The sequence below is a fragment of the Neodiprion pinetum genome, chromosome 4 (genome assembly GCF_021155775.2).
Source record: "Neodiprion pinetum isolate iyNeoPine1 chromosome 4, iyNeoPine1.2, whole genome shotgun sequence".
NCBI lineage: Eukaryota > Metazoa > Arthropoda > Insecta > Hymenoptera > Diprionidae > Neodiprion > Neodiprion pinetum.
The window spans coordinates 35,039,268-35,059,758 of NC_060235.2; the positions used below are offsets into that span (position 1 = coordinate 35,039,268).

The 20,491-nt window shown below is 37.3% G+C and overlaps 2 protein-coding genes across 3 annotated transcripts; both read right to left on the reverse strand.

The window, feature by feature from the left end:
- Positions 1–4,170: 4,170 nt before the first annotated feature.
- On the reverse strand, positions 4,171–10,588 carry LOC124215899 (fatty acyl-CoA reductase wat-like). 2 transcript variants are annotated; one of them, XM_046619804.2, is made up of 9 exons: positions 10,269–10,588; positions 9,504–9,676; positions 6,636–6,729; positions 6,255–6,500; positions 6,019–6,164; positions 5,546–5,848; positions 5,175–5,456; positions 4,771–5,028; positions 4,171–4,463 (listed from the first exon to the last, which is right to left on the reverse strand). In XM_046619804.2, the coding sequence occupies exons 2-9, from the start codon at positions 9,659–9,661 to the stop codon at positions 4,373–4,375; spliced, it is 1,578 nt and encodes a 525-aa protein (XP_046475760.1). In that variant the 5' UTR covers positions 9,662–9,676; positions 10,269–10,588; the 3' UTR covers positions 4,171–4,372. The 2 variants fall into 2 exon arrangements, with proteins under 2 accessions (XP_046475760.1, XP_046475761.1); XM_046619805.2 differs by lacking the exons at positions 9,504–9,676; positions 10,269–10,588 and adding an exon at positions 8,953–9,054.
- A 2,462-nt stretch (positions 10,589–13,050) lies between these two features.
- Positions 13,051–20,461, reverse strand: LOC124215900 (fatty acyl-CoA reductase wat-like). Its single transcript, XM_046619806.2, has 9 exons — positions 19,006–20,461; positions 18,006–18,183; positions 16,517–16,610; positions 16,169–16,414; positions 15,739–15,884; positions 15,260–15,562; positions 14,910–15,191; positions 14,398–14,655; positions 13,051–14,243 (listed from the first exon to the last, which is right to left on the reverse strand). The coding sequence occupies exons 2-9, from the start codon at positions 18,158–18,160 to the stop codon at positions 14,150–14,152; spliced, it is 1,578 nt and encodes a 525-aa protein (XP_046475762.1). The 5' UTR covers positions 18,161–18,183; positions 19,006–20,461; the 3' UTR covers positions 13,051–14,149.
- Between the last annotated feature and the right edge of the window lie 30 nt (positions 20,462–20,491).

A 20,491-nucleotide genomic window follows, 5' to 3' on the forward strand; every position in this document is an offset into this window, starting at 1 on the left:
AGGACTCAACTAATACCGGTTAGTCGTCTCGGCGTTGTCAAGGTTATCCACAAACTTTTAAATGAGAATGTCGACCTTCAGCGACATTCATTTTCACGTATGTGTCGAGCCTTGACTCTGTGCCGATTAGCAGGATAATCTTTCCTCGCTTTTTTTAACGATAATATTTCTAGCTCCGTGCCGTGTATCCTTATGCAGCGCTAAACTGTCAGCATCATGGTGAAAGCTGCGGTAGCACGGCGAATAGTCAGTCGACCAATTTAATTCAAAGCATGAACATACAACGATATGTTTCGATATAATGAAAAATTTGAAAGAATTGGTCACATACGATCTTATCATGCTTATTCTTCTTATTTCTTCGCAATCTGTTGGGGAATTTATTCACGCATGTACTGTGACTTTTAATTTGTAAAAAGAAAAAACGACGGTAAACAAAAAATCAGACTACTCAATACCGATACGAATAAAACTTGACACATCTTTCATCGACTACGCATCTAAAAATAAGTGTATAATTGTACACTGTTATGTACTCTCGAAATATACCTACACCTCTTGATTAAATTGTATCACTAGCGATACGTTTATAATTTCACTTTTCTGTGTTGAATTATGCGAATAAAACCACATAGGCTGACCAATTGTAAGACTAAATATTTATATCGTTATATTTCTTTTGTGTTGTTGTTTTATGTATCATTTTAGAAAAGCCACTCAGAAGTAGAAAGTTCGTTACGGGACCTAATACTTCTCATACTTGTGCGAAACTTCGGGTATAAGATCCGGTGGTTGTTTTACTTCATTTTTCGTTTGCTTTTCAAATTCCCACAGGCCGCATTCTTGAGAATATTCTCTAGCGATGTTTGGACAAAGTCACTGTAATCTTTTTCACAGTTGGCATCCATAAAATGTTTTGAATTTAAAGTAAATCCGTGCACCGTTCCACAGATGATAAAGCCTTAAGCCGTCGATTTGCTAAAAAGGCATGGAAAAGAAAACGATTCGTTGTTATCATCAACTTTGACTGTTCATATTTCAGGACTCACTCTATAAATCGTCATCAAGTTCACGGAGTGCGGTCAATGTGCGGTCATAGTATTCAAAAATGTCGCAACCATTATCAAAATATCATAATTTAAGAATCTCCCTCGGAATCTCCGGAAGCACTGAGGAGGGTAAGAATATTTGAAAAACGTGGAATGCTTTTTAGGTTTGGAACAATGATATAAAAAATCGTAAACCAAATCTAAGAGGGTGAGGGCCAGACCCTAATTGGATTGATGTGGAATGTCCCATATACTTGCGACGGATTAAGTTCGATTATTGTTTGTTTGTGTAAGGACTAACTCGCCACATAATTTAACGCTCATTCTAAAACAAAAACTTTTTAACACGATTCAACTGAAGTGAACGCTGAATTTCCCTCCTTGATCACGTTCGTTTTGGGAGAAAATGAGCTTTTGGAATAAAAAGTTGGCACTAACCTTTCGTTGATCTTGATGTTTTGGGCTATGGGCGACTGTCCGGTGACTGGACACGACACGTACCGCTCAATAATGTCTTTTTTTGGTAAATGTTGGGATAATGAATGATAACTAAGTGGTTGTTAATTGATTCTACTCGAAATGCAGATTAAACACAACAGCAAGAGGTTTATTCAGAATAAATGGATTACACACATTAACAATTCAAAATCAATTCAGAATTCAGAATACATTTAGGATAAAAGTAAACGTAGTCATTTGAAATGTATTAATTGACAAAAGGCAAACTTGGCAATCGCTAATATGAATTTATTCGCACACTTTAAATTTTCAGTTAAGAAATGCTTCGCTGAGCGGTTAAAATTTAGAACTTCTATTGCAAGAAGAGAATTCTTGAGAGCCAATGCTCGGCAGACTTGCGGCATTTTGACAAACCCCATATTTTCTTTATTTACTCAGTTATAGGTACATGCCGTACATAAGATGGGGTCTCATTAGTTCGACCGGCGATTTCTATAGTCGTTCAGGTATGAAAGGTGTAAGAATTTGACCGTGTTCAACGGCATAGTGTCAAGGCTGCCACTTGAATATTTTAAAATACTTAATTATTGTTATTGAAAAAATCAATGCCAGACAGCTATTGCGGTTCCAAAGTCATGGTGAATACTTTTGAAAGCCCCCCCCCCCCCCCTCCCCCCCCCAAAAAAAAACAAACAATTTACGGTATTTTGACAAAGCTGAAATTTATATATGATTTTAATAGTAATATTTTAAGCTCATATTTAGCACGGCAGATATTTTCAACCGAAACGATTTAGTTGAATGAAAATTGCTGCTTCGACCATTATTTGGTGAAAATAAATGTACCGTAGTTAACATAATAAATTTTTTTCGAGTCGAATCAATCAAACGAGTCATTTGAACTATGCGGGTGATTTGATTGCAGATTTGTCAGGTCCAAACAATATTAAATTTTTTTCAACTCAATGATCCGGTTGACGAAGGGGGTACCTACGATTCCACGCGTGCAATCGTTTCAACTGAATATTTTTTTGTCGTCAAAGTACTCGGTATGCCACAGAATAAAATTTTAACCTCTTGAATCAAACTCTACACGTGATTTAGTTTAACCCGTAACTGTTTTTTATTCTTTCTGTTTCAACTTATACATTGTTGAATACGTATGGTTGAATGATCCAAGCGGTTCGTTAGTGAGGAACTTGTGTTGATTTAAAGGAACAAATCAAGAGTCTCTGCCTAAGCAAATCTACATCTTGCAGGTACTGCTTGTTTCGGTGATTCAAGTTAGCGAATATAATTCGATTTGATGATTCAAATGTATGTATCAGTCGAAACAACAACAAAATTGTTTCCATACAAATAGTCCAATGACTCTAACTACAATCACGAATAGACTAATAAATTTAGATGACTTTGAATGTTTAGTTGGTCGAAAAAAAACCACAAAAGTCGAACGTGTAAAGCAGCTGGGAAAACATAAAGGTAATGAAATCCAAGTTTTCCGTATGTTGGACCAATTATGTAAGCGAAATATTTATATCGAATAAATATTTTGTTGATTGGATGCATTTCATTCGTTAAATTAACTGTTTCATCGGCTATTTCACTGCCAGTCAATTATTGAAATCCTTGCATTTTTGTACAAAATCTTTTTAACGTCACTGGTCAATAGCTTCGTATTACTAAGATAAATATATCTCGTCACCTAAGTGACCAAAAGATAACCCGAAGTCTGTGCGATAGTTTGACACAGTGGATACAGATGGGCGACTAGATAGGGTGATCCGTCCTCGATTCGAATCTCAAAGAAAATCTCGAGGACTAAAAATGCATTTTATCCGTCTTGCGAATAATTATAAGTTATTCGCGTCACTGACAACTCTACCAACTGCCGTTGACTGCCGTAATTAGGCCAAGAATTTCAATTTCATTATCAATCAGAACGATTCCAAATGATTGCAGAACTTTCTTTCATTCGTAATTTACAGTACTTCTATCAAAATATATAGTAATCTATATATAACGTGAGCATTTGGTAATCCAAACAATGTAAGACGTCCGACAGCAAATAAGTTATTGTTTCAGTTAATGATTGAAGCATTGCACTGAAATAAATATTCAGTTCCGTTGAGTGACAATGAGATTTGATTCAACCAACGGAACATGATCTTGCATTGATTGAACCTTTGGTGGATCAAAACGTAGGATATTCCGATTAACAATATGATTTTCATATTAGCTACATAATACAGGTCGTTCAACTTAAATATTTCGTTGACTGTACGTCCTCGTATTTGTGTTGAACAATAATTTAGTCAACAGACATATTTTTCATTTAGCTCGTGCAACTTACAAATTGTTGTAATAACCAAATATTCGTGTTGCCGCCCGTCAACGCCGCATTATTTCATCGAAACGTTTTTTCCTTTTTTGATTCAACAACTTCTTTCTTCCAGCGTAGGAAGATTGAAATGAGATATTTGCAAAATAAACGTTAAAATTCCATTGAGTGACGATAATCAGCAGGCTCTCAATTCTCCTACAGCTCTATTGTATTCACATTGGTTACGCACGACTTTTAATACGTTCATGTACTTTTATTTCTGGAAGTTCAATTATCAATTGATAATTTGGGGAATAGTAGAAAAATAATCAAAAGTAATTCATCTCTGGACTCGGTTTTATTTTGTGCTTCGAATAAATCCTCATTGCAGTATATAAAATGTATTTAAAGTTAATTTTTCTGGTATCGAAGAAAACTAACCTCGTACTCAAGTTTCGTTTGCTTCTTTCGTGTTGAATATGACATTCTTAGATGCTCCGATTGAGCAATTGTTGAGTTATAATGTATATCATGGGAGTTGCTACATGCCCATAAATTTAACAAGAGTCCATAGGAGCCAGAAAATAAAACCACATACCACCGATATTAAAATGTAGTGAGCTATTCGTAATCTGGAAGTAAAAATGCAAAACGTCAAATCACATAATTCATAAGGGTAAATTTTTGGAATGCATGAAGTCGCTAATTATAATGAAGCCGGAATAACATGTCAATGATAACAATAAATATTTCATGCATGTATCGCATTACAAGAAATTTAATTTTTAACTGAATCATATCGAATTCAAATACGTAATTGTTCTGTTTTACTTTAACAGCATAAGACAAATGCAACATATCAGTGCATTGTTAAAGGTAGTCCTGCAGGCGTATCAATACAAATATAGATTTATAAAAATTGTTAACGAATAAACGAACCTTGCGTATCTAGCAGATGCTTTAGGTACACTGTCGAATGGGTCTTTCAGAATGTACAGCCGTAAACCACGAGCGTAATGATAATTGAATTCCTCCCAGCTGAACTTTTCCATGTTCACCTCAAACTGGTTCTGATCGGCGGGGCTCAATTTCGCCGACAGTCTCAAAACACCGTTGTTACTGAAGCGCCATTGTTGCGTCGCGAAGTACGAAATCACGGCGCTGAATTTGTGAATCTTCTTGTAAGCTTTCCATAACCTGTAGACAGACAACATGACTCATTAAGGTTCCTGCAAACATTGGATATACGATTGAAATATGTCAAGCCGTTGACAGATCCGAATATCGTACGGGGATTATAAATTGACCATTTCGCCATCGAAGATTGATGCAATCATACTTACATGGGCTCGCGTCCTATAATGCGGGCCACACTGTCTACAATGAGAGCGGGAAGAAGGTGGAGAAAGATCACGTATATCTTGTGAACCGATTCATATTTGTTGAGTTTGAAGCAGTAGTACCATATACACATCATGGTTGGAACTTTTAATCCATATTCTTCTATATGACGCATGAGTTTACCCCACGTGTAGGGTTTCTGGCACGATGATACGACGTTGTAGATCGGAGGCTCATCAGTCTCCGGAATGTTCGAACTATCCGCGCTATTGACATTCGTGGTTCTGAAACAGAGTAATTCACCTAATGTCGATATCACACTTTTCCACCGAGGTTTCCATACGCTAAAAGTAAGGAAGCTGCGGGATCTTACCGAGCTTCGGCGATGTCCCATGCGGCGACAATGATGTTGTTGACTACGAAGTCTGCGGGAATCATGTCGGCGATGCCTTCCGGGTCACAGTGAAGAGTCCGTAATAATCCAATCGCAGCCCCGAGCACTACTCCGGTGGTACCGTAGACGTTGTCGATCCAACCAGCGACGGGTTCCTTATAAGTTGAGATTACTATGGAAGGCCTGACAATGCAGACTGGCAGACTATGACTGTTGCGGCGAATGACGTCCTCGGCGACCGCTTTGGTGAAGACGTACGTATTCGGATATTTACCCAAGAGTCTGTAAGTTTGCAGCGAATACGAAAGGAGTAAAGCAATTCAAGTTTCAGGTAAAACTTGATAGACATTTTGTAAGAGACGAATTGAAATATTAATTCTATGTCGGTGCGAGACTTCGCGCTCGAGCGAATTAGGAGTCAAGATGCATCGGGAGGAAGTCGCATGACTTACACCGGCGTGAGGTGTTCGAGGGAGGCGTCATCCAATATCTCCACGAGATCGAGTAACTTGTCCGAGTCGATTGGTGGTGGGTAGAATTTTTCATCGATGGACTGTCGAACGCAGTTCGAGTAGGCTGTTGAGATGTGGACGAATGCCTGCAGACGGTAGAAGAGGACGAATGAGTGTGAGAAATTTTGATATTGGTAAAAGCAGCGCTGCCGACCGTTGAGCATCGATCAACTCACTCTAAGATTTGGCATTTCCTTGGCGAGTATCAGCATCTCCTTGGTGCCTCTGACGTTGATCTTGGTAGCAATTCGCACGGATTCGTCAAATCGTACGGTGGCTGCACCGTGTATCACGATGTTCGTGGTTCGGAGCAGTTCCCTTTGCTCCGGCGCCAAACCCAAACCGATCTCCCCCACGTCTCCCTCGATCAATCTAACTTTTTGAGCAAATCCAGGCTTCTCCCTCTTTAGTCGGTCGAAAACCTGCAACATCTCTTACTTATAGTTGAAAGGTATCTCCAGACGTGCTGGTTCATTTGTGCGGTTTTGATTCAAATATTAGCATACGAATGAAAAATGAAATTAGGTTGAGGTCAGAAGTACTTCAAGGTAACTCACCAGGTCCTCGAAAAGTTCCTTAAATCTGTCTTCGGAGCTTTTTCCTTTCTTTGCTCGCAGGAGCACAAACAACATGTTTACGCCTGAGCATGACCTACGAATTTTATTACTTAGTCTCGGTGGTCTATTTATCTTAATCCACAAATATTTCACTTAGAAATGGTTTCATAGTACACTCAACTTGTTCTAGTTGGAAACTGTTTCTCACTAAAGTACAATTTTTTTGTCGACTCGCGTCCCGGACTGTCATACGCGTGTAATGTATTGAAAGCTAAGATTTAGATTGATATAAATTTCGAAAATTCTGTACAGAAGATAGGAACAGCAGTGTTTTCGCGGTCAGTGATGTGAATTAATTGTTCTCGCACAGTAAATTGATATGACATAGACGCTGAGAATCCTATATATGTATAGCAGGTAGAATTTGTAAGATTACAAAGCTAACTTCACGTATCATTTATGTTTTTCGGATGAATACTTGTATAAGTATTTATAAGAATTACAACGATCAATGATTTGTTACAAAAATGCAGAGGACTGCATAATAATAATTGATAATAGTTGATAACGAAGCTTCGAAACGTATGATTAATAGTTACGAATACAATTTCTAACACAGCAAAAAGTTTCAAACACCTATTTAGCTCCGCAATTTCCATAATTCCTCACCCTTTTTTCATCCAGTATTACAAGTTCTTCCAGTAAATAAATGATGTAACTATTTTTAGATGTTAAGTATAAAATGTCATTGAACGGATTAACATAATATGAATAATCAATGTAAACGAGTACGGAGCTCTTGTATGGTAATCACTTTTATCACCTTCTGATTTTACAGTTCGAGGTGTTGAAATATGCGCTTTGGCCTAGCTAAAGAAACGTTTTTGCTGATATAGACGTTCCGATCAGTCCCACCTGTAGAAGGTGTGCAAGTTATTCTAATTGCACGCAAATTTAAAATATTCAATTGTCAATAGGTGACGTCCTAACAATTATTCGAAGCGACTAATATTTATTGACCAGTGTGTACGGTTTTATATTACACTGTGAAACTGTTTCTGCTTTTGTGATTAGATCATGTTAGCTTTTCAGGAGCACTGTCTCGGTCAAATTGAATTCCATAAATATTTTCCAAATCAACATAAGAAAATGAATACATTCGAAATCAGCCTGAAGGAAATGCATACTTCACTTTAATATGAAACAATGATATACTTGAAACCCCATAAAATTATAGTAATCTGTATTTTTTGACGTTTATATTTGTATCAGCATCAAACTCGCATCTGCATAAAAATATTTTAGCCTCTTTCTACATTCATTGTAATATCTATAGGTCTATCTAGCTGTATATACGGTGTCTCATTTAAGTGGAGTGCCTGAATATCTCGAGAAAACAGGTTTTGCAAAAAATATAACAGACAAAAATACTAGGGTTTAAAAGGGTGAATAAGATGGTGCTATTGACAAGTATCTTACAATGAGTGAATGCAGTGAGGAGAGGTCGAGGTTGCCTTAAATCCCTTAATAGGAAAGATAAGTCTTACCTGGTAAAATTATAGCTGGCTTAATCAGGTTAATCCAACAAATAAAACGTTATTATATTACCTTTAACGGACACAAATCAAAATACCTCTATTTAACTATCATTTAAGATGATCAATGATCAAAATTAAATTTTGTTAATTTTGAATCATTCGGTTTTATATAAAAGTCTTGTTCAAACCATCTTGCAAAAGTGGCGAGAGTGATTACTAAACGTTATTTTAAAAAATTCGGCTGATTTTAATTTTAAAATAATTGAATTTGATAAAATCATGTATCGTAAGTTACAAGCTTGAAATGAATTCGTAATGATGACTTTGTTTTTGAGATTTCGAACGGCTTTTCAACAGGCTGTACAAAGATTGAAGCTAAAATTTTGTAAGGAATTTAATTAGTCGAAAAATTTGTACAGGACCAGTTCCATATTAATGTATACGATTAAGCTGTTACAATTTCAAGAAAAATTACATATTTCCCTCATTATTTGTGAGAAACTTTGATGACGAGGAGGATTTTTTTAAAAGTTGATCAAGAGATATCATCGAGTGAATATTTTCTTTTTTTCTTTTCTGCAATCTAGATGTTTTTCAGGTGAAAGCGGTAAAAATCTCACTTCCAAATGAAACATCTTGATGCAGACATATTTCGAGAAGACCGGAGCAAAGCGAGGCACTAGAGGCAAGAAAATAATTATGATTGTGCAAATGATATTTATATTATATCTATTCCTACTCACTCATAACTTTATCGTCAATAAAAATATTCTACTTACCAAGGTGTAAAATTTTTATAAAAATGTACAGAAAATTTTTCAGTTAATTCCTGACCCACGACACCTTTCCCCGGTCTCCAATTACTAGTATGCCATTCATATACTACGCCACGCTGCTTTCTTGCATTTGCACCCCCCCCCCCCCCCCCCCTCCCCTGCCCCTCGACTAATTTAAATTGTGTCAATATATGATAATGTCAATCGTCCGATCAATAAACAAATAAGTATGCATAAAAAAGAACGCTACGTTAAGGTAGCAAAGGTCGTCACAGCGAAGCTAACCCCCCCCCCACGAGAGCGTGCCGTAGTATTCGAATGGCCCCCTAGGAGATCAAGAACGAAATACGAACAATACGAATGAGAGACAAACATAGAAACGGAGCAAATATTATAATCCAAAGATCTTTTCTCAGTTTACGTAGTAGGCTTGGCTTACCCGGCGAGAAAATTAAAAACTGGGTTGGATGTTTCGGAAATTGGATCGTCACTAAATAGTGACAGATTATATCTTTATTCTCCATACATCGTGAAAATTTTGAGTCCTGACTTACCGCAGTATCCTCTCTATCAAAAGCTTTCCTAAAAACCCGGCACCACCAGTAAGAAAAACGTTGAGATTTGTGTAAAAACTCGACACTTCACCGGGACCGGTGGCGAGATCGAGTTCAGAATCTGACATCATGTCTCGTATATACGCAGCTTGCGACATCTGAACGGGTGATATCTAATGGATGAGAACGGAAGAACATTTCCTAGTACGATTAATTACATGGATCAATTTTTATTTTTTCCATCCCCTAGCGTTACACCAGAGTTTCACGCTCAATGGCCACACTATAGTTCACAGCCATCTTTTGTTTGAAAAAAATAATTGAAGAACAAGATCGTTTTGCAGCTAACATTTTTTTATTCAAAATACCATTAAACTGTATAAAAACTGAAACAAGTACGAACAGTTAATTAAGCATGAAAAATCCTGAGGCATGCCACATAATACTGTGATTACTTGAAACGACAAACTTTGATAAACGAAGATCCCTAGTGCTGTATGATAATCGTGGAAATCTGTGATGATGATTCGATAACATAAAAGCTACTTTTTTCCCAAAAAATGATCAGCAATTATTTCAATTGCATAAAAGCTTGCGTCAATCTAAAATCTGTTTTAAATAGTTTTCACAAAAATATGCTGATATCAGAGTTAATGCTTCTACAATCAGCTGTGTCGATTATTTTTCAAAATCACAGACATTTTCAAACTTTACTCTATGACAAAAATTACGTATGGGACCGTTATGGGAATTGTATGGACATACCCAAACAGCGATGGAGGAAGTCAACAGCGAGAGTACTTCTTAGATAGTGACCCGTACTGCGAGAAGTTCGAAGTACAACTGACGAAAACCCGCCGAGTGTCACTGTCCGACTAATTGTTATTCGTAGCTTTATGAAGTGGGAAGAAGGATAACAGTAAGAGAACACTAGGGTCGGCCTTAAAAAGGTCATTTTCGAATTTCGCCCGGCTTACCCCCCAAATCGGTTCCACATAATTCAAAATGAATTCGTTAATTTTTTCAAATTTTTATCTCAACTCTAACCCGTGCCCCAAAAAGGTTCGATTCCATTCAACTCTTTCAGAGGTACACCCAACAGACACACGATAGTATGATAAACGTTGAGCAAGAGTATAAACCATAAGTTAAGAAAACGTCGATCACGCACGGATAACACTCTTCATAATGTCCGCCACATAAACGTTATTTTTTACGTTTATTAACCGATTCTAATAGGTATTGTCGGAAGGTTTTTGAGACGGATATTTTCATGAGTATAATATCAGTCATATTTATACGTTTTAAGTACGTCACTCCGATTCACGTATAATAGTAACCCGGTTGTTAATGTATATGGGATACGTGTCTTATACGTATCACATGAACGTCAAGACTATCACTGGATAAGGGTAGATGAAAATTATTTTTTACCTTTGTCAACCTATTTTAACACGTACTGATAACACGCAAGGTTTTTCATCGCAAATCTATATTAAAACTGTGACGTGAAAAAAATCAGAGATCCTTGGAGAATTGCTGATTTTAGATCGATTAGTAAACCTAACGCATTATTTTGTTCTAAAACCTGGGCTCGAACCCTGTTCGCTCGCAATGATAGGATTACCTACTACGCTAAACTACGTTGTGGGAAACAATGACTTTATTTGATTCACAATACAATGTACGATCCACACAGACATGACAAATAATACAGTCATTGAAAAATCATCAATAAGATTATAATTTCAGATCTCGCACTAACAATACAATTTTAAATAAATTTACAAGAGCATTTACTTTTCAAATTTAGTAAATTGTTAGATATTCAGTAAATTTACAATGTGACTGTCTGAAATTGAAAATATGGGTACTTATTCGAGACTTAACTTGGTAATTCTTTGGGCATCGCTAAAATCTGATACTATTAAGTATTTTGTATAAAATTTTCACACGCACAATTTGAGGAGATTCACAGGTTGACTTAACGCATGGAGTAAATGAATTCTCTTGCATTAATCGCAAGTTTTTTCTCTCCGTGTAATTCGAAAACTAGGTAAGACACTACAGAAATATCGATAACTTGTTCTTACTCATTGCAACTACTTTCACAGGGAGAACCAGTACTCCAGTTATAATCCCTGAGCTTCGAAGGATCTTTCACGTTCCTTTCCGTGACATATATTCGTATGTAGAAGAAGCTGGAAACTACAGGGTACGACCAATTCAATATATTTCACACAAGTATAGTGAATGGCGTGAGGCCTTTGACAATCAAGTCTAGTGTCGGTGAACAAATTTGAATTCGGAGCTGGATCATCGCGTGAAAAAATAGCAATAAACATTGCACCTGCATGTGGGGCCCAATTTATGTAAATAAACGTACAACATCACTTAAAAAATTGCGATAGTTGTGTAAATAACTATTTCGAGGTTCTACCATGCCTGCATTTATTACAGATTATACCAAGGACCTGTAGATTTTATATGAACCTGTCGATTGAACGAACATTTTTGTATAGAAATCATGGGTTGCAGCGAGGGATACAAATTCACTATCCAAAGACTGCTCCGATGTCAATCGAAACGACAGTGTTACAGGTGAAATCGACTTTTAAATTTATGCGAATATAAATGATTGTGCGCCAGGGAAGTCAAATCATTCTGACGCCATTACTCGTTTCCTGTGTTAGGCATGCTCGATAAATTACTTTTCCTCACAAGAGCGCTGATGTCACCACACGTTTATCACTTTCTTGTATTGAGAATAATGACAACATGTCGTTATAACGAAGCGATTGTGGCGCGATTTACTTATTTGCATATCCAAATTGCGCTCACAAATGTTTTCCACTTTCTTGAAACCAGTGGCCAATCCAAGGGGGGCACTAGGTGCGATTGACCAACCCCCTGCCCCATAAGCAACAAAAATTTGAAAATTTCAAACATTAGGAGACTTTCTCAAACCAACTTTTTTATAGTGAATTTGTATATCTTTAGTCCTTTTCTAATTGAGTTAAGAATTATCAGTTTCATTGCAATAATATCGTTCACATAACACATAACATAACATTTTTAATCGGAGAACATTATTTATTTTTATACGTTTATAATATGTATACTAGTATCTGCGAATAGGCAATTTTCATGAGAGACAATTGAAAATGTATATAAATGAAAATATATTCATATGCAAGATATATGTATATAAATGAATATATATTCATTTACAAAAATTCTTTTCACCACCCCGTCTGAACCTTCTGGATCCGCCCCTTTTGAAACCCAGATTCAAAGAGATTATCGTGCAATATGTATCAATGAGACGTTATTATTAGTTCGGACACTAGGACCAAGTATGTTATGATTCATTTTAGGGCAGAGAGATCGAATCGGAAAGACAGACAAACCTTTACAAATCGTCACACCTGATTCACACGTAAGCTTCTTGGACAAACAACGTTATTGGAGGTGCATCCGTACGCCAAGATGTAAATGTTTTATGATAATCAACTCCAGTAATAAAAAAAAAACGTTTCACCTGAAAACACAAATTATATTGCACTCGGGTATTGTTTTCATTCAAGGTGATATTTTTTTGTTTCGAAATGCATGGCTGCACGTAAGCAACTTATGAATATCCGTTCCTTGAATGATTGAATCATAAAATCAGCGAAATAGCGTGATGCTAAGACTGACGGCTCTATTTATGCATCAGGGGTATAATTATCACACTTTCACATATCTATATAACGTCAGGTACAGGTTTCGTGATGTATCTAGACCGATCACCCAAGCAACCGCAAGATATTAAACGTCAGGCGGACAATCACAGTCTGGGTGCAGATTTTCTCAACATCTTTAGTTTTCTTTTTTTTTCTTACGTCATCGTAGTTCATTGTTAAGTTTATTTTATGAATGCACCGTTTAATTTTTATTTTATGTCAGTCTCGGTAAACTTAGATTTTTAAATTCATTTCAGTTATCAGTAAAGAAATCTTTCCAACATTGTAATAGATTATTTGCGAAATATCAATTGCAGGCAAAGCGGCTTTCTTTGGTGCAGTTAAATAAATATCAATCGCATCAACAGATCTATTCATGATCAGTTGTTAATTACCATGTATCGTATAGGTAATCAGACATCAATCGTGATTGCTTTTTTACATTGTAGAGTGTAGACACTGAGTTTCTATCCTTCCAGGATTTCATCCTTTGCACAAAATGTCAAAACAGCTTCGTCACGTTTCATCAATTTTATACAGCAGTGTGCGTATAATGCATTATCTCTGAAGAATCGTGGACCCCTTGGCACATTTAAGCAATCTCAAACGACCATTTCAATCACCTTACGATAGCTTAGAAGGGATTCCGCAATGACACGGGATACGTTCGGAGCAACCCAAATTTAATCGTTCAATCAAGAGTAAGCATTATGAAAATTTCTCTAGTTACATTCTAGAAAAGTTCGTACGTGATATATGTATATGCATAGCTACAAGCATCAATGTTACAAATAATATGGAATCAACACTCACTGTCAGCCACGTAAAAGAGTCCGATTCTTTTGGCGCCTTTCAAATCAATTGTAAGATTATTTACGCACGTTGAAATTCGGCTGTAGATGAACTGCGATCACCAGAAAATTACCATAAGCCAACAACTCGTAGTAACGACCGTATCAGCCACAAAAAAATTCCGCAGATAGCTGTCAACAGGGTATAGTGAGCTATCTTGATCCTGGACAACGAAATAATAGATAATCAATAAAATCTTTGGCACAGCGATGAAGCATAACTAGAGACATAATGTGTTGTTGTAAAACTGTCAAAAAATATCCGGAAATAGCGATTCAATATTCGAGTGATGGAATATCGTGAGAAATGGTTCGTACCTGGTGTATTTCGCTGCCGCTGCCGGTATAGTGTCCAAAGGATCCTTTGCAAGATATACACGGATACCACGAACGTGACTGTAACTGTAATCTTCCCAGTTGAGGCCCTCCACGTTGAATTCGAATATACTCTGATCGGCGGAACTTAGTTTATCCCACAGTCGTAGGACACTGTTGTTATTGAACCGCCATTGTCGTAGCGTAAAATATTTGATCACAGTGCTGAACTTGTGAATCTTCTTGTACGCGTCCCATAATCTGTACCAAGTCAACGTAACAAATTAAACATCCATAGAATTTTGTAACCGATATTCTCGGCTAGCGATGTTGATTTACTCGTGACAGCGCGTTCACACAGTGAGTGCCAGTACACAAACTACGTCTGTTTGGTTTACATGTATCAATTGAACAAGAAAAATTGTCGATAGTCTTGAAAAAGCCCTGTTACATGATCATTGTCTGTCATCGATACGTAAACGAGACACGATTGTCTTATACGGTAAATTTCTTACACGGGTTTTCTTCCGGTGAGCCTAGCCAAGCTGTCGACAATGATAGCAGGAAGAAGGTGACAAAAAACCATGTAAACTTTGTGCAGCCAATTATACTTATTAAGTTTCAAGAAGCGAATCCATACGGTCGCCAAGGATGGTGTTTCCAATCCCAATTCACTAGTATACTTCATAAATTGTCCCCAGGTGATGGGTTTCTGGCAGGATGAAACGGAGTTATAAATCGGCACGTCTTCTACCTCCGGAACCATGACGTTAACCGCATTCTCGATGTTGATACATCTGAAACGACGAGCCTATTCAGCGAACGTTTTACTTACTCGAAGTAGACAGACGATGAGAAGTCTTACCGAGTTTTGGCGACATCCCAGGCCGCAACAATGATCGTGTTGACGACGTAGTCTGCGGGAATCATGTCGGCGACAAGTTCCGGGTCGCAGTGCAGAGTATGCAGCAACCCGACGGCAACACCGAGTACAATTCCGGTAGCACCATAGACGTTGTTTATCCAACCAGGCACAGGTTCTTTCGCTGTGGCGATTACTATCGATGGTCTTACCACGCACACTGGTAGATTATGACAGTTACGGCGAATACTGTCCTCGGCAATTACCTTAGTGAAAGCGTAGGTATTCGGCCATTTGCTCAGGAGCCTGCAACGTTTATTAATCAGCAACAGGCCAAGGTTAAACTAGACTGGACTCGACGAATTTGGTGGTCAGTGGATACTGGCGCAACCACGGTATCGTTCTATATCAATGATAATTTCGTTACGCAAATTAGTTAAAGAACGACGGTGCATTTTATGTCGAGAAATCGCAACGCTTACATGGGAACCAAGTGCTCCAGGGAAGCGTCATCTAGTATGTCCAACAAGTTGAATAGTTTGTCCCCATCTATTGGTGGTGGATAAAATTTTTCTTCGACCAGGTCTTGAACACAATTTGAGTAGGCAGTTGAGACGTGAACAAATGCCTGAAGCAAGTTAGCGGAAGATTAGAGCGTATGATGAAACGATGTTTTCTTTAATTATATTTACCGCGTGACTATCTGGAAAATACTAAACTCTTCTAACGAAACCTATCTATTATCAAGTTTATATCAAATTAAACCGGTTTCCTGAATATTCAACAATTGCATAAACCACTTGTTTTTCGACATTGGTTCAAGGTAAAGATTTGGAACTGTGCGTTGGAAGAGATCACAATTCAACACAGCCTATTTTAAGGACCACCTTAATATACGTATTGCACACTGACCTTAAGATTCCTCATTTCCCGTGCGAGCGATAAGAGCTCGTTGGTCCCCCTAACGTTGACGTTGACGGCGACTCGCAAACTTTCGTCGAATCGCACAGTCGCTGCAGCATGTATCACGATGTGGGTAGTTCGAAGCAACTCTCTGTGCTCTTCGGACAAACCCAAGCCAACTTGTGATATATCGCCATCGATCGGCACAACCTTTCGCGAATATCCAGGCTGCTCTTTTCTCAGCCGGTCGAACATCTGCAAATATCAAATCGTGTCGATTGTGTTCTCAGTCCTTTCGTTATTTTTTTTTTTTTTTTTTCTCCGATATTTTATAGGAAAAATCTTGACGAAACTCACAGAGTCTTCGAAGAGCAGCTTGAGTCTCTCCTTAGGACTCCGTCCTTTTTTCGCTCGCAAGAGTATCAACAAACTTTTTACATCCGGACAGGAACTGAAAATTTTCTCTTAATAATTAACGACTATCTCAATCGGTTCATTTCGCAAAACAGTTCTGTTCCATAGCCTAGTAGGTACAATGAAATAGTTGTTCCATATTCATCAGTAATACTAGGAAATTGCGCTTTCAGAATGAACGACGCGCAGATATGCTGTACGATTAAGATCTAAATTACGCTTTTTTATCTTGTCGTATCTGCAATTATTGACAAAGGTTCTAAAGTTCTGAAGTAAACGTGACGCACAAACTACAACATAATTCAATTGATGTAAAGAAAGTGTTGATAAGTCCTAATACATATTAAGTATTCAGTTATTAGTCGATGCCAATATTCAAAACAGCTTTGCATCATGCTTTGAATTTTTATATAAGGATAATTCCAGCTGAACTTTACCTACAATCGACCTCATCTGTTCAGATTCAGTTATAATTATTTTTTTGGAATTCTATTAGCTTTCACGGAGGCTGAACTTTTTTCAGATTTGGTTAAATCAGAGAATTTGGAGTTACGATTATTTTTTTTTTAAACTGCCGTTTTTAACCAACGACATTTTTCAAGCGGACGTTGCGCAACGACTTGAGGTTTGATAGCGAAATGTAATAACAATAATATACTCAGTTCCATTCGAAGTTTGATAAAACAAATGATGAAAAAATTTAAAACCTTCCCAAAAGTAATTTTTATCTTTACAACGAAGAAAAATTGATTTTGCGTCAAGCTTATCGTTTTGTTGACTACAAACGATAATTTTGCACCGTTGTCTACGGCTGGATAAAACATTGTGCCGAAATTGATCACATCTGATTCATTACACTACGAACAAGCACGCTGTACCAAATTATTCAAAGCCCTCCACAGCCGTTAGGATGAGTTTCCAGCCATGGGTGTCTCACCTCAAAATGCTTGTCTAGGCATCCCCTACACACCCTAGAAGTCCGTCCAGAATTAACACAAATACCCTGTATAGATTTATTTTATCTGGTAATATACAGATGGGAATAACCTTTTTCCGTTATCCGAGACGGGTTATTGATTCTTCAAAAAAATTTGGGCCAAATCAATCACGACGTACTTGTCGAGAAATCAATTTTTTTATTTTAGAAAGAAAAAAATCACCTTGGGAGGGGGGGGGAGAGGTTGTAGATTTTTTTTTATCGTCAGTCCCCTCGTTTTTGCGCTACATTCTCTTGAAAGATGTTATTTTTTAAAATCACTTGAAACGGATAGATTTAAAAAATGTGACAAAAATTCAAAGTCTTCTTGCGAGCTGATATAATTCTGAAAAAAAATTTAGAACTGCATCCGAACAGATGAAGTCGAGCGTAGGTCGAGTAAAGAGAGCAGACTATTTTCGTTAGGCAATGATAATTATCGCAATAATTGCTCACCGTAATATTTTTTCTGCCAAAAGCCTTCCCAAAAAACCGGCACCCCCTGTTAGCAGGACATTACGGTTGGCGTAAAAACTTGCAACTTCTTGCGGACCTGAGATCTCCAGCGCAGGATCTGCCATCATGTCCTGAATATACGTAGCTTGTGACATTTTCAAGGATAATTTTCAACAAACTGAAACAAGAGACCCTCAACTTAGTCAATTGCAAAGTGTAAGCTGATAAAAATGAATTATAATACATTGACTGATAGCTATAGTTAAATAAATATATACTGCAGGTATCGGTGTGCGTGGCGATCTTCATCACCGCCATGAAAGCTAATAGAAGTCGATCCAGATCCAAAATTGTTATTTGCCTATACATAATATGATTCCATAAGAGTTAATACACCCTATGTGGCAATAAATTACATACAATGTGAAATCAAAAGCTGACTGACAATTTTTGATTCGAATTTAACGGTCAGCATCGCATAGGACTTTGAAATTCTCCGGCAATTATACCAGAAAAACAATTTCGTGCAAAACAGCAATGATAGGGAAGAAAAGTCTGTCTCACAGTGACGAGGCTGCTATTTAAAAAACATCAATATTCAATATCGAATTCCAGATTTTTATTTATTTTTAAATGCCCGATGTTCTTAAAAAATCAAAAATGTTTCGTCTCCATAGTTTAAGATTCAGTGATTTTTAAAGCCGGACGACCAAATCTATGTAATACTTGTTTTCGTGCAGTTTTAGAGCGTTTTAAAAAATATAATGTAATATTAATGTGATTTTCTTGACCTCGATAATGATGAATAAGTATTTTCTTGGACAGATGGTTTATTCTTGTGACAGATTATTGAAAATTTCGTTCTGAGGAGGGCCCCCACTCGGGTCGAAACGTCAACAAATTGCCTTTGTCTATTGACCTGCATATCGAAGAAAATACTTATTCATAATGTAATATTACCTAATATTGGATTACCAATTGAAAGTGAGGAAATAATTACTTGTCTTCAAATACTATTTTATAGTCCCTTGGTACCACCGATTACCCTCAGGATCCCAAGAATTACTGCCACAGAGCGAACTTTGGCGGTGGTGCCACAAGTCAATGGCAGTTCATGTTCAAACCAAAAATGCTCTATCGTGATCCACCTGAAACTAGCACTAAACGCAGACAAGCTCTCTTTGACTTCTTGCAGTAATTTATTGTTCTTTGGGGAAGAGAGGCTAGGGAGTAAGGAAGACTTGGACTTAATGCCTGGAAATAAATTACTCTGTTCAATGGCTATCGCCACTGGATTATTGAATAATTAATCGCATATGCCATAAATTATTTCAGCACTATGCACTTCGGGATGCAAAGGTCAAACCTCGCTTGTTCGAAGCATTTACGTTTCCAGGAGGTATAGCAAAGCCAATGAACAGTTTTAGATAATTATTGAAATGGTTAGGGTAATTTCACAGACCTCCAAAGAATTTGGAAAATCCATCTGTAGACAGGATCCATAATTCGATTTGAATCCTTAAGCAATGTTGGCGACACTTTAAAAACCATATTCTAATGTAGTCGAGAGACGGTAGTCTTGTGGTTTGAATTGTATGGCAAAGGCCACGTGAGATCTAGAAAAACCTAATTTTCTCAGATTGTCAAAAGCTTGCGTATACTGCCATGGAAGTTGAGTAAAATTTGTTTTTTCGAACGTTGAGGCCGGCACATTTTAAGCACGTCGTTGTCAAATTGAAGGTAATTGAAATTTCCGTTCAAATGATTTAGTTGTTCTAAACCTAACTCATGCTGCCAATTTTTGGCTGCACTACTCGTGAAGTGTAATTACACGTGCGCTGCCCTCTAAAGTTAATTCAATCTATCATTAGCATATGTTCCGGTTATGGTAGTTTTGAAAACAATACCTCGATGCACGCATAGCCGTTTTACAATTATTCATCAATATTCTATCAGTTGTCCTATAAACATACGATATCGTAGTAATATACCTGTGCGAAAATTCATGAAAGTATAATGGCACGACGTGTAGCGAGATTAAGGAGTTAATTTTCCGATGGTGAAACGCAATTCCGTTGCACTTTGATCCACTGTACGTTAGTCCGCTAATTTAGTTCATTGCACGTGGGGTAATGTTCATCAATGCTTTTCGCTTCCGGATACCATTTTTTGCTGCCTTTCCTTTACCTTTACATTCTCTCACGTGTAGAATCGAATTCACATTTTGTTTCAAATTGAAAAAAAATTAGCCGGAATCGAAAGGCATTAATGAATATTACTGTACATACATATTATTGTATGAAGTTTCGTCGGAGATATTTCGTTCTATGTACCAATTTTCAAAAACCGACGGCAGTGTTTGGCGTCCATTCACATCCTAGAATACCGAACCAACTAGTCTTGTGATGGCGGGATATGACACGCATCGAAGAAAATGCGTGTCATCAATCCTTTGTCACTTAATGATGGAAACTTATATTGCAAAT